This window comes from Heterocephalus glaber, unplaced genomic scaffold (assembly GCF_053883595.1).
Source record: "Heterocephalus glaber isolate CG9 unplaced genomic scaffold, H.glaber_assembly_v1.0 deba00001662, whole genome shotgun sequence".
NCBI lineage: Eukaryota > Metazoa > Chordata > Mammalia > Rodentia > Bathyergidae > Heterocephalus > Heterocephalus glaber.
Window position 1 is genome coordinate 2,327,965 of NW_028258403.1, and position 15,048 is coordinate 2,343,012.

Genomic DNA, 15,048 nt, shown 5'->3' on the forward strand with positions numbered 1-15,048 from the left:
ATGCAGGGTAACACGTTTACCTACAAGTTGCCAGTAGCACTTTCCCATGATATGACAACAAAAATGTCTCCAGGAGGCCAGGGATTTAGCTCAGTGGATTCGCCGCCTGCTACACAAGCGCAAGGACCTGGGTTCAATCTCCGATACCAAAAAAAAATGTCTCCAGACATTGCCAGATGTCTTTGGTTGACCCTAAGTGTGGGGCAAAATCATGCTCAGTTGACAACCACTGCTCTAAACCATAAATTCGAAGAACTGCTCTTTGCCCTAAGGGTAAATCCCTCCCAAGCAAAGCTACCATACAGAGGACATTCAGAGTATTTTTATGGCCCCTACCTTCTTGCTCTGTTGTTCTTTCGTAGACTGTTGGTTCAAAAGGCTTTCTATCTCCAGATCAACATCTGAGGCAGTGTGTTTCCTTGATTTCTTGGCTGGCTCCTTGGCTGGTTCTGATGCGGAAGAGGCCAGACCAGAGGCTAGAGAACTGGCAAAGGCAGCTACTGTAGCTGAATCCTGTTCTGCTCGTCGCTTCTGCCCTGTGACAGTCCCTGCTACCTCCCCAGGTCCTTTCTTTTCTGCCACAGCACCCATCATGGCAGAGAGCTTAGAATGGTCAGCATAGGTCACAAGAGTAGGATGCGCATCATCTTGTAGGAGCCCTCGCTTTACCTCGATCAACTCCTGAGCTGCGAACTTCTGTAGAAGGCTCTCCACCCCATCTTGAGTGGCAGGAGCATCTGGCTAGAGAAGGGAGGAAGAGGGCAATAACACACTGACCATGCACAGAACGTTTAAGTGGTAGCTCCCAATTCTATCAGGTTATTACCGTGGAGATGGCAAGACAGATGGATACAGCATCCGTGGGCAATGTTAAGGTCAGATCAGAGAGGTGGTGGAGCAACTTCTTTTCTAACTCAGGGTCTGTAGCTAATTCAGGAACTACAGAAGCTGTGCTGGACTTAGGGCCACCAGAAGTGGGTGCAGGAGGCACTGGACTATCACTACGGAAAGTTGGGGACAATGCTGCCTCTGGATTCCGTAGATCTAAGAGTGAAAAGAAGTAAAAATGAAAACAATTACTGTCAGTTTGTACATTTGCCAGGAGTGGAATTCTCTAGCATTCTCAGCACACAGACCTTTCATTTCCTAGGGAAATTCTCTGACGAGCTTTGGCACTAGATTATCTCTCCATCATACTCAAGTGTTCACTACTTTGCCAAAATAATCCTGGATTTTCCTGGGAACTGTCTAGCTTTTTTTTGTTGCGTAAGAAGTACTTTCCTAATTCTTCATCCTTGCTGGTCTTCAAAGGAAGTAAGTTAGCAGCACAGTAGATCTGCATCTCTCTACCACCTGCCTTCTCTCAGTCTAAGTAGTATCATCAACCTACATCTTAATGAAAGCCAGAAATACTTTCAACAACATAAACTGGCATCAGAGTATCATTTTCAGGCATGGAGTATGAACTTTAATGACTGAAGGTCACCAGCCATCAAAAACTGTACAAAATTAATAGCACGGGGGCAGGTATGGTGACAAAAGCCTAGCATTTAAGAGGCTGAGGATCAAAAGTTGGAGGCCTGAACGAGGGTGGTGGTGCATGCCTGTAATCCCAGCACTTGAGAGGCTGAAACAGTAGGATCTCTGTAAATTCAAGGCCAGAATGGACTACAAAGTGAGACCCTGACTCAAAAAAAAAAGTTGGAGGCCAGCCTGGACTATATAACCGAGACTGTCTCAAAACAAACAGAATGAAAGAAAAAAGATAGTAATGGATAGAACACTGTAACCTTTAATATTCATAAATATGAAAACCTTAATACTTTGGTTACTTTGCTGAAGGTATAGTCAACAAATGATATTTCCTGTCTTTTTATTTCTTTGATCCTAGAGATTGAACCCTGGGGCCTTGCACATGCTAGCAAGTTCTCTATCACTGAGCTAACCCTTGGCCCATTCCTGTGTATGTTTATCATCTACTCTATTATTACATCGCAAGGTAGGTAATCATCATAGCCTTACAAATTAGGACAAAATATTACCTTAGTCTACACTCCCAGGACCTCAACTGGAATTCTGTTAAATAAATTATATATGAGTGGGCCATGAGTTTTACATCTAGGCATATTTTGGTTACTTATGAATTTCCACTTGGATGAAACTAAACTTAGTAAAATTTGATTTAGAGCTTCCAAAGAAAATGAACCTGAACTGCACTAACTTTTTAGAATAGTTATATTTTATAAAAAATAAGTTATACCCTATTTGGAAAACAGACTTCACAGTTCCATAGCAGCCGCCAATGTTAGATAATTGAAAGAACTTTCTTCACCTTGCTTACTTATGATTTCTTTATATTCTGTTGTATCTTAGACTGGAACTTTCAAAAGCTTAATTAAATTCCTTGTTTTGTCAAAGAGGTGCTGTAAGTCTTGGAAGCACTCTGAAAATCTGGATAAGAAAGTTTTGAGATTAAGTGACCAAAGCTAAAAATATGTAAGAAATGTAACAATTGGCCAGGGATTTAGCTCAGTGGTTTTGCCGCCTGCTGTGCAAGCCCAAGGACCCAAATTCAATCCCTGCTACCAAAAAAAAAAAAAAAAGAAATGTAACAATTACTGTTTAGTATACTAAGGATAAACAAAATGTCTGCATTGAACAGGACTGCACAGGTGATTATAAAAGCCTCTTGCAATTCAGAGATTCTATGTGTCTAATAATCTTGAGCTAAAATATTCCTGTGGTATAAGTTTAGTAACATATTTACACTAGGTCAAAGCTTTCTTTTGTTAGTCAAGTTATAATTCTTTTGAAAAAACCAAAATTTCTTCCTATAAGCAACCTAAACACAATCAGTGCTAAATTTCATTAAGGCAGAAAAAAAACCACAAAGGATTTTAAAATTGGGATTTTAGATATTAAGTCAACAAATTTAAGGGTAAAACATTACATATTATCCTTTTAAACTCATAAAGTATGCCTATGGGAGTAATATATAAGCTATGAACCTAAGGGATTTTTATGATAGAAATGGAAACTGAAGGATAATATATGTACATTTTAAGTCCACACTCAGCATATGGGTCCTTTTACATAGATTTTGAAATTTTAAAATATTTTATTGTTGTTTTGGGGTTTTTTTTGGTACCAGGGATCGAACTTGGGACCTTGTGCTTGCAAGGCAGGCGCCAGAACCACTGAGCTAAATCCTCGGCCCTGAATTTTTTAAATAAACCATATATTATCCATTGCCAATACCACCCCCACCCCCATTTGTTTGAACTGTATTTCAGGCACTCTGTAATATAATGCTGTTGTTATCTGCATATTTTATTTTGTTAGAAAGGGCCTAAACCCTCTGCAGACAATCTGTATTACATCTTGATTTTGCATGGTGATTGTTTCTTGCCCATGTGGCTTAAATGAAAATAATTTGAATAAAATAAATAAATAAAAATTTTTAAAAAAAGGAAAGAAAATAATTTGAAAGTGCTATCAATGATCAAAATAAATGCCAAAAAAGAAAATAGACATCAAAATATTGAGGATTTTCTATGGTTTCTTTCAAACGTTCAAACAGGACTTCAGTAACACTCTTGTTAATGTAATATAACCCAAATTCTGTGTGGAAATATACTCATTGCCTGCCATATTAATTTACATTATTGCCATAAATAGTTCTTCAAACATATATTTTACTTAAATATGCACTGGTACATTTTTTTCTTTAAAAAACATTACTGCTATTATTAGTTTTACTTTAACTGAAGCCCAGACTCTGCCAATTCAAAGACAAAAAAATCTACCTGACATTGTTATGTCTGCTATTATCACATTTAAAATAATGATACAAATTTGATCAGCACATGCCTCTTAGGGGACGTGAGGCAGGAAGACTGCAAATTCAACTCCTGTGTGCGCAACTTAGCAAGACCCTATTATCTCAAACAATAAAAATTTTAAAAGGGCTGGGGAGGGGTCGGGGATTTAGCTCAGTGGTTTCACCGCCTGCTGCACAAGCGCAAGGACCCGAGTTCGATCTCCGGTACGAAAAAAAAGGGCTGGGGATATAGCTCATTTGTAAAGCACCCCTGAGTTTGATCCATGGTACTGAAAAAATAAACAAGAAGTTCCCATTTTCTGCCTTAACAACTGAACAGTTTACCTAACTTCTCATGCAAATGTTATTTGCTATGTCTAAAACAGTCTATACATTTTTCTATCTAGTCCTTAAACACTATCAGGCCTGATATCAAATAAGAAAAAGCATTAATTTTGCTTTTCATTTGTGTCAATAAGCTGAAAATTGATAACATGTTATCAAGAATGTAATCTTGAGGGCCGGAGATTTAGATCAGTGGTTCTGTCGCCTGCCTTGCAAGTGCAAGGACCCGAGTTCGATCCCTGGTACCAAGAAAAAAAAGAATGTAATCTTGAGCTGAAAGGGTAGTTCACTGGTCAGGCACTAGTGATGAAACCCTAGGTTCAATCCCCACTACCTTGAAAAAATTAACAAATGTAATCTCAGAAACATTTCTTCTGCAGTTTTCACTTTTTCCGAATAGTAGGTGAATTTAAATGTCCTCTGAGGAATGTATCATTTTTCTTAAAGTTACAAAGGGTTTTTATGTCCCTTTTAACATAAAATTTTCAATCTTTATAACTGGATACTAAATATTTTTTCCTCTTTGGTAATTTAAGACTGTTCTTTGTTTTTGTTCTAGATAGGGTCTTGCTATGGTGACCACGTGTGGTGGTGCAACCCTGTAATGCCAAGCACTGGGGAGGCTGAGGCAGGAGAATCACCTCGAGTTCGAGGCCAGCCTAGATTACATAGTGAGTTCAATGACAGCCTGGACTACATACCAAGATCCCATCTCAAAAAAAGAAAAAAAAAAAAAATAAGAAATGAAAAAAGCATAAAAAAGTCTGACAAAGAACAATTGTAATAATTTAAAAACCCACTGAAGATGGCTTGTCACAAAAAATGGCAGAAAGACAAAGATGAACACAAAGCAGTCAATGATACACACTGATAATAGTTTTTTAAAAATTAACAACACAGGTCACTTTGTTGAAACAAAGCTACATGCCTTACCTGAAATGTGTACACTGAAAATTCAATAATCTCTGGGAGGCTGAGACAGGAGGATTGCAAGTTCAAGCTCAGCCTGAGCAACTTAGCAAAACCCTGTCTCTAAATAAAAAATAAGAAAAAAGGGCTGGGGATGTAGCTCAGAACAAAGGTCCTGGGCCAGGGATTTAGCTCAGTAGCAAAGCACCTACCTGCCTTCCAAGTCCAAGGTCCTGAGTTCGATCCCCAGTATTGCAAAAAAAAAAAGAGCAAAGGTCCTGGGTTCAATCCCCAGTACTGCCAAGAACAAAACAAAACCTAACAAGAAGTCCAAATGTGCTGTAGTCCCTTGGTACCCCTCATTAATTGGTTCTAGGCGTAACGAGTACCAAACAAATTGTTTTGACCAAGTACAGCACACCAGGACAAAATTTTCATATCAAAATGTGAGGAGTACCAAACTCAGTAAGTTTCAAAGTAGTATGACTAGTACGGTAACTGGTGAGTTTCTAGCTGTAAAAGAATGGAATTTTCTGCTAATAAAGCAGCTCAGTCCACATCCTACTGCTGCACATCTGGTGAACAAAGACCTACAGGAGAAGTGCTTCTCTAACTTTCCAAATACTTTATCACCTAATTATACTGTTTCATTACAATGTATTTCAATGCAAAGAAACTCCATATGCAACTACTAAATAAAATATCAGAGTAACATGAAAGCCTTGTTGGCTCAGACGTGATTTTTCTCATCATGTTAGTATACTTAAATGGTCAGGAGCACATTTTCTCAGAGGTAGAGAAAACTGGAAATGTAAGAGTACTTTCAGGGGAAAAAAAGGTAAGGATCCTACAAATGCCGTATAAAAAAATTCTTGTGACTGGAAAAATGGTTCCAAGAACTGTTAAGACTTCTGCCAGGCACATATGCCTGTAAGTCCCAACTACTTGGGAGGCTAAGGCAGGAGGATCTTAAGTGCAATGCCAGCCTGGCAATTTAGCAAGGCTCTTGTCTAAAAACAAAATAAAAATTGGGCCAGGGATGTAGCTCGATGGCAAAGCACTTGCTTAACATGCATGTGGCCTCAGGTTCCATTCCCAACACCACAAGCAAGCAAGTAAACAAACAAAATTGTGAAGCTATCTGCAAAGATGCAGGCCCAAACTGGGAGTGGTGGCACACACCTGTAATTCCAGCACTTGGGAGGCTGAGGCAGAAGGATTGCCAGTTCAAGGCCAGCCTCGGCTCCACTGTGAATTCAAAGAAAGCCTGGCTATATAGCAAGACCTGTCTAGACAAAAAAAAGAAAAAAAAGTTGCCGATCCAGATGAAAACTATAAAGACATTTCCCTTGGTTAAACAAACCAAAACATTGACAGAGGAAAGGGTGAGAGGTAAGAGCCCCAGGTTATAGGCTGCAAGTATTAAATAAGTGACTTTCACTGTGGTAGAAACACCAGTGAAGATTAACTATACTAGTATTTTTAGTAGAATTCCTATTGTAAGGTGTTGGGAGGCATTCTACATAATTTCTGATTAGGGCTGTCTAAGGCCTCAATGGTCCCACAATGTTGTGATGCTCAAGGGCAAGATTAGATCAGGGCCGGGGATTTAGCTTAGTGGTTTCGCCGCCTGCTGCACAAGCGCAAGGACCCGGGTTCGATCCCTGGTACCAAAAAAAAAAAAAAACGGAAATACCTCTAATCATATCCTTTTCCATTGATGTTTCTGAAAAGCGACGATATACTTAAGTCCAGTAGCTGGAGTCTAGGATAAATTAAAAAGTAATTGAGTCATTTGGCTGCAAAAGAAGTTTAACTTGTTTCTACCTACAATTGATTTTTTTTTTTTTTTTTTGAGACAAGGTCTTGCTTTGTAGTTCAGGCTGGGCTGGCCTGGAATTCCCAGCGATTCTCCTGCCTCATGGGATTACAGGTGTGTACCACTATGTCCGGTTTTATAATTGTTTCTTTAAAAAAAAAGAGAAAACTAGACTTACAAGCCAGAGAAGCTGAAATTTATATAGCTCTTCTTAGTCTCTACTCTGTCAATGTTTTGGTTTGTTTAACCAAGGGAAATGTCTTTGTAGTTTCATCTGGAACTGAATCTTTGCAGATAGCTTAACAGCAGGTTATTTCGTTTGCTTACTTGCTTGCTTGTGGAGCGGGGGATGGAACCCAGGGCTTCATGCATGTTAGGCAAGTGCTCTACCATTGAGCTACATCCCCAGCCCTATTTTTAACTTTTTTAGGTAAGAATCTTGATAAGTTCCTCTGGCTGGCATTGAACTTGTCTTGTGTAATTCAATAACTACTCCAACACCTCACTACTAATTATTCCCTGATCCTATGTCTTGCACTTTTACTACACTGCCCTCTTACCTTTTCTTTAAGTCTTATTGAGCTATCAAGGTCAAATTAAGTCCTACAGAGCTATCAAGGCCAAATTGAAGTGCCAACTCCTTCATGAAGGCACCAGTTCTTTTTTTTTCACTGTACTAGCATTGGACTCATTCATTTGTAATCTTACATATATTACATTGTGTTTCTGATACTTTATAAGCATCTATTCTTAATATATATATCTCCTTTTTTTTTTTTTTTGGTATGGAAACTATACATGTATCCTTAATTACCAACTAAATTTTAAACTCCTGGAGACCAGAGACAATGTCTTTTTTGTCTGACTAGACTCATGAACACTACAGATGTACACATTCTATATACAGACATGCATGCACATTCTAGTTCTAGGTGCCAGCATATGAACACATCAAAGAAAAGTGACCAAAACAAGATTTACAGACCGAGTTAGAAACAGTGATAAACAGTGGAACAAAATACCATGAGGATAGTTAGTATGGATTCGTTATCCTTGAACAGCTTTGTAACTGGTTTTCCTTAACTAATTCAGGGTTTGTGATGGTGGGTGGTTTGGGGAGGCGTTGACAATCTTTTGAAATTCCTTCAAGTTGTCTTCTTCTGTGGTGCTGAGGATTTAAACCATGCAAAAGTTGCACATGCCAGACAAGTGCTCTACCGCTAAACTACATTTCCAGTCCTTTTAAACTCTATTTTGAGCCGGAACCTCGTTAAATTGTCCAGGCTGGCCTCGAACTTACACTCCATCTGCCTCACCCTCCCAAGTAGTCGGGATTTCAGGAACGCACCACCACACCTGGCTCTCCTTCAACGTTTATGGCTAGTCATAAACGGGAGAGAAGAAAATTATTAAAAATCAGAAACAAATGTTTTCCTATGAGCAACACTACTGCGAACTTTGTGGGCCACTAAACTGGGCAGCGTGAATATAAAGCTTCAGTTCTTGTTCACTGTGCCCAGAGTCGAAAAGGAATGACCGCTAAAAAGCAGTCACCACCAAGGAAAGAACAAAGCGCCATAGCAGCAGCAAAAGGTGGTGGCCGGCCACCTCACGGGACAGGGGCTGAGGAGCCTCTCCAAGACGCCAGCGGACAGCGGGCCAGGTGGGCGGGGTCGGCGGGAAGCCTCACTCCCCGAGCAGGGCGAAGGTCAGCGTGGCTCGGGGGGGGGGGGGGCGGCTCGGGGCGCCACGGTGCCGGGTGCTCGGGAGCTGTCTTTCCTTCCCAGGCATCCCCGCCTCCCTCCCTTCCTCCTCAGCGAGCCTCGGCCCAACACCCCAGGGCCTCACCCAAGTGCCCGGAGTCCTGCTTCCGCCTCCGCTGCAGCCTCTCCCGCAGCGAATCCAGCTGCTTCTTATGAGCCTGGATAGAGCTCCACGTGTCGGACATCCTGGTCTCCTACCCAGGACACGATTCGAACCGAATCCCGGCAGACTAGCACCTCCCCGCCGGTACTCCGGGATACCTTCAGTTCTCACGCGGACTCCCGAGGGCTAACCGGAAGAAGATCCTTTAGAAAGCAGGCCAACGAGAACTCACTTCCGGTTCCTCGCTCTTTTGGAAGCTGTAACGAGGGCCACTGTAGGTGCTTGCGGAACAGCAGATGAACTCCTTATGGGAGCGCGCTCGCGCTTCCGGGCGCGGTGAAGCTGTGATTTCCATGCTGGTGTCTGGCAGGGCGGCCATGTTGCTCACAGACGCGCATGCGGCCATGTTGAGTATGAGGAGGTGCATCCCCAGTGTGGGTATATGTTAAGATACTGCCAAGAGGGCTGCACGTGTGGTACATGTTTTTAAAATGATCACTAGCTCTTATTCGACAGTTTGGTACCAACATAGCTTTTCTATGGAAAGTGTAAGTTAATCAACAAAACCTCCACCCCATTGCAGTAGTCCTTAATTAGGGGTACAGGATTGTAAAGAGCCTTGATGGAGTAGACACAGGGATCTACAGATGCATATTCTCACTCTTCCACCAAATGTACAACTATCACATATAATTGATTAAAATAGAGTCCTCCTAAGAGGGACATTAAGAGACTTCTGTGGCCCTGGTGAACTGTTTTTTATGAAAGCTCATTGCATACTGTGTTCAGTTTGTAAAAATTAATTGAGCTGCACATTTTGGTATGTGAACTTTTCTGTATTTGTAACAAATTTAAATACAAAATTTATAATTGCTTTTGTTGTGCTTATTTGTGTGGTACTGGGGATTGAACCCACTGAGCTTCATCCCCAGGCCATTTTTAAACTTTTGAGACTGTGTGTTTCTGAATTGCCCTGGCTGGGCTTGTATTTGAGATTCTCCTGTCTCAGCCTCCCAGAGTTCTGGATTACAAGTGTGTGCCACCACATTCCCCTGTAATATGTATTTTGATGGAGTCCTTTGAATTGGAACATTTGGGAATCACTGATCTATTCAATATTTACATAATGCCAAACACTGTCAAAAAAAAAGTTTGACAATCATGACTCCTTTCAGAGTGGAGTCTGGTAAGGGACTAGAACTCATATTAATTTGTTTTTTCGTAATGACTTAAAAAAAAGTCAGTCATAGGATATTTTATTTAAAACTTACTGTTCAAGAGTGGGGGATTTAGCTCAGTGGTTTCGCCACCTGCTGTGCAAGTGCAAGAACCCGAGTTCGATCCCCAGTACCAAAAAATAAAATAAAATAAAACTTACTGTTCAAATTTTCAAATACAACACATGTGACAAAGAACAACAGTTAACACAACATCTGCCGCAATTCTTTGACCTGCTCTTTCTATATTATGTGATATGCTACAATTTCTTACATTCACGGGATTCTTAAAGGCAGCAATGTCAGTTTTCTACTTTGAAACAGTTGGTAATGTTCGGAAATTTCAGCCTATTAATTTTTTTTTTTTTTGGTACTGGGGATTGAACTTGGGACCTTCCACTTTTGAGGTAGGTGGTGGAACCACTGAGCTAAATCCCTAGCCCTCAGCCTATTAATTTTGAACTAACTTTTTAGCATAAACCAGCAAGACCATAAGCTCGAAAAAATAAATATGATTGCAAAGAAGAGGCGTGTCGGGAGCAATTCTACACAATTTTGGGAAAAAAATCATTTCACAATTAAATTATGATTAGGTCTAGTTTTCATGCCTACAGGCCAGTATGGCATGTCAACGGGCGTGGCTGATGCTGTGATGCTCCAGGGCAGAATTATACCAGCTGAAGACATCCTGGGGAGGAACAAAATCTTCAACTACATAAGTTCCTCTTTGTTCTAGGAGTATCACCACCGACCTGAGTGATATGTTACTCCTGATGTGCCAAATAAAGGTGTATGGCAAGCTCAGAGTCTTTTGTCTTTGCTTCCCAGAGCAGCATTGATCAGGCCCAAAGCTCAGCTTCTCTAAGTCTCATTTTCTGTCTTAATTCATTAATTTTCCTTGTTCTGTTGTGGCTCACAAAAGACTAGGACTCACTGCAGGAGTTCTAGTACTGTATGACCCAGGAAGGCATTGGAAAGCTAGTATCAAGCTTCAAGCTTGAAGTGACAGATAGGGTTTCTGTATGTGAAACTATAGTACAGAATTCCAGGCCTAGGGTATGATAAAAGCAAAGGTCTAGAGTTAGAAAAGCATGGGGCAGGAATTTAGCTCAGTGGTTCCGGCACCTGCCTTGCAAGCACAAGGTCCCGAGTTTGATCCCTGGTACAAAAAAACACAAAAAACTATAGTTAGAAAAGGATGATATACATTCTGCCAACCTGAATTAGTTAGTTGGACAATAAAGATTTATATTTTGGAATATTGGGAGAAATATCAGATTTCCACATTCGAGACCAGATTGCAGAATGTGCATGTTACTTGAGTAAATTTATTCAGAATAAAAAGTAACAATTCTGAATTTACTCAGGCTATCACAGGAAACACATAGTTTGTAAATAGGAATATTTTAAAATTATTCTGATATTTTAATTAGATTGAGGTAGGGGGCTGGGGATTTAGCTTCGTGGCACCACACCTGCCTTGCAAGCGCAAGAACGTGAGTTTGATCCTAAGTAGAAAAAAAAAACAGATTGAGGTAGGAAAGCAGGAGGAGACAGGGAAAATGATTAGTAGTCTGCTAATAAGCATTTTAATGAAAAACTGGTTATGGATAGTAATAGAAAGGAGTGAATGTGAAGGAGGGCATTTAAAACTAAGATGTTTGTGTATTGGAATGTGATCATTTCAATCATTTATTCAGCAAGCATTGAATGACCATGATGTGCTAAGTACTGTGGAGGCAGTAATAATCAATTTTTTCATTTTTATCTCATATCTTTTACTTAGTTTACTTAGTAGGGAATCTACACTATCTTTTGAGATGTATAATTTTATATGTCACCATTAGAGGACACAGAAGTGAATATAGGCTCATATGAGCATCTCTGTACATTTAATCATCTCTGGACATTTAACTGAAAGCAAAATATTATTGTCCTTAGCTGAAATACTGTTGGGCGAGTTGGCTAATATGAGGTCAAGCAGACAGCTCTACCTATGAGTTTTTGCTTACTTTACTGTTGGTTTTATTTTTTTGGTACTGGGGACCGAACTTGGGACCTTGCGCTTTCAAGGCAGGCACTGGAACCACTGAGCTAAATCCCCGGTCCTTTGCTTACTTTAATAAACTGGACTTAACAATTACCCTCAGGAAAGTTGACAAGGAATTCTTTTTGTTTTTTGTCCTTTCATTTGGGGTACATCCTCTGTGACCCATATTTAGACATATGTATTATTGCTCTATTATAGCACTGTTAGAATTGTTTGCAAATCTTTTTGTTTTTCTTATTGTTTTTGGTTGCAAATCTTGGTTCTTCACTTTATAAGATCACTTTGTGTGTGTGTGTGTGTGTGTGTGTGTGTGTGTGTGTGTGTGTTAGTACTGGGGATTGTACCCAGAGCTGCACACATGCTAAGCAAATATTCTACCACTGAGTCACAACCCCAGCTCCAAAGTTATTGTTCTTTCAAGGTTCTTAACACAAATGAAATATATGGAAATTATATTGCGGTTAGAATCTAAAATTTTGGTGGAAACCAGAGTACTGGATATGAGGTTGATTTTATCTTAAAGACGATATTTCAAAGGTCAACCTGTAGACATTTTAAGTATTGTTGCCTGCATAAGGAAAAGTTTTCTAGTACAAGAGTTTCTGTCTCACATAATTCAGGATACTTATGATCTCGACTGTCACCTACAATGGACAACAAAGAAAAAAGGACAGGTATTCTTGGAAGTCAATTAAATCAAGGGCAGCTCCCCTAAAGTCCTTACTTTCACATTCACTGTGGCAAAATTATTAGTCAGTTGGGCAAATTTTAGAAACAGAGGAGGGACACAGAAAATGATATGCTTAGAGGATTCTTTCTAGACTTGTCATGAACAGTTTGCTTCTCAAAAGAAAACCAATGCTTTCTTCCTTTCCCTGAGCAGTGCAGAGGAGAGAAACAGACTTCTAGTCAACAGTGTAAACCTAGTTGTAAGCATGAATGTGGCATGCATTACACTTAACTTTTCCTCCTATCTGCTGTGGTGGATCAGTTCCAGAGTTGGCCACAATGCCTCCTATCTCTCAAGGCCCTATGCATTGTGATTTTGCCACTCTTCCCTTCAAGGAGCTTACTTCCCATCCTCTTGAATCTCAGTTGGCCTTCTGACTAGATTTAGTGAACAAAATGTAGCAGAAGCAATATTCTGAGGTCCAGCATATAGGCTGTACTCGGCTTTGCAGCTTCTGTTTTCGCCCCAGAGGAGCCTGAGCCTTCATGGGTGTCCAGTTACCCTGATAGGCCACTTGAAAAGAGAGACTTTGGAGGAAGGAAGACCATAAGGACAAGGGATTCAGCCCTCCAGCCATCCGAGGGGCCAGAAGTAAGTGAGGCCATGGATCCTTCACCCAAATCCAAACTTTCTGAGTGAGTCCAGTCCTTACTAAATGCAACATAGATAAGCCATCCTAGCAGGGCCTGCCCAGGTAATCCATGGAATTACAAGAAAATAAATGATTTAAGATAAAAAATTTTGTATTTTTTTATACAAGGAATTACTGAAATACTGCACACCTTACTTGGTTCTCTGGCAGAATTTTTTTTTTTTTTTTTTTGGCACTGGGGATTGAACTCGGGTCCTTGTGCTTGTGCAGCAGACAGCAAAAGCACTGAGCTAAATCCTCGGCCCCTCTGGCAGAATGTTTAAAAGTCTTAATCATACTTTATTTTTTTGAGACAGGCTCTTGCTGTGTAGTTCAGGCTGGCCTTGAACTCCCTAGGTAGCCCAGGGTGGCCTCAACCTTGTGGTGATCCTCCTGCTTCAGCTTCTTGAGTGCTGGGATTACAGGCGTGTGCCACCATGCCAGCTCACTTTTTAAATGTACAACCAAAAGCAGAATGTCTACTAGGATTAGTTAATATACTGTTATAAAAGGTTTGAAAAGACAAGGAAATGTGAAGAGGAGTCAAAATTAGATTTAAATGAGAGTAAGACACGTGAAATTTGTTTTCAGGAGACAAAGTCCATTGGTTGACTAAGTTCCAAGAATGATAACCAGTGTCCCAGGTACAAGAAGTTGTGAGGAACAAAAATGTGCCAATAGAACCTGGGCCTTTTTCAGAGGTGACTTAGATTGAATTCTCTGAGAAGCAAATGCTGACAGAATTGGGAGTTCCAAAGTTTTATTGGAGAACAACTTCTATAAAAGGAAGGGGAGGAGAAAGTGGAATTGAGTGATGAGAGCTGCCGGATCACCATGCAGACCTGATAAATCTCTGATTAGGTTTTTTGTTTTTTTGGTACCAGGGATCGAACTCGGGTCCTTGTGCTTGGGCAGCAGCTGGCGAAAACACTGAGCTAAATCCTCAGCCCCCTGATAGATCTCTGCCAGCCCAAGTAGGGAGTTTCAGCTAACTCAGCCCTTTTTTCTTGTATGTTGCTCAGTTTTTGGCTAGAAAAGAGTGAGACAACTACCAGGTGTGGTGCTACATGCCTGTCATACCAGTGCTTGGGAGGATGAGACAGGAGGATCACTGTGAGTTCAAGGCTAGTCTGAACCATTGTACATAGCAAGACCTTGTCTCAACACAAAAGAACGGGACAGTTGAAGGCTGTCAGCTAACCAGAGTCCTTGCAGCTAGGCAGGCAGTTCTTTCTTGGCGGGGCATCTCAAAAGCAGCGTATCTCCATGCTGCTAAAGGGGGCCTAGTGGATTTTATATGTTCTTAAATAGCAACTAGATTGTATGCATTGAGGCAATTACTATATTTGGTAATGGTTATTGTGAAAACTGAATTCAAGACAACTGTACACCCCTCAATCCTCTCCAGTGTCAAGTAATGTAGTTATGACCCTTGGGATTCCACAGCATGTAGAATTTGTCACATTACCTAGATATAAAAGTATGTCTTTAGATTCTCTCTCCTCCTAGACTGAGCTACCTTAAAGACACAATGTCTTTATCAAAAAAAAAAAAGACACAATGTCTATTTACCTTTTTTTTTTTTTTGCAGTATCAGGGATCGAACTCAGGACCTTGTGCTTTCGAGGCAGGCTCAGTGCCACTGAGATAAATCCCCGGCC

The 15,048-nt window shown here is 40.5% G+C and overlaps 1 protein-coding gene across 3 annotated transcripts in view; it reads right to left on the reverse strand.

Moving 5' to 3' along the window:
* Positions 1-8,991, reverse strand: part of Mettl3 (methyltransferase 3, N6-adenosine-methyltransferase complex catalytic subunit) — a 14,222-nt gene extending 5,231 nt beyond the window's left edge. Inside the window, exons 1-4 of one of the 3 annotated variants that reach the window (XM_013065718.3) lie at positions 8,742-8,982; positions 6,771-6,839; positions 827-1,044; positions 337-741 (exon numbers count right to left, since the gene is read on the reverse strand). In XM_013065718.3, coding sequence (XP_012921172.1) covers positions 337-741; positions 827-1,044; positions 6,771-6,792 — 645 coding nt within the window. In that variant the 5' untranslated portion in view covers positions 6,793-6,839; positions 8,742-8,982. Of the gene's footprint in view, positions 1-336; positions 742-826; positions 1,045-6,770; positions 6,840-8,193; positions 8,274-8,741 lie in introns of all 3 variants that reach the window. The other 2 variants (XM_087197145.1, XM_004865051.4) reach the window with 2 other exon arrangements.
* Between the last annotated feature and the right edge of the window lie 6,057 nt (positions 8,992-15,048).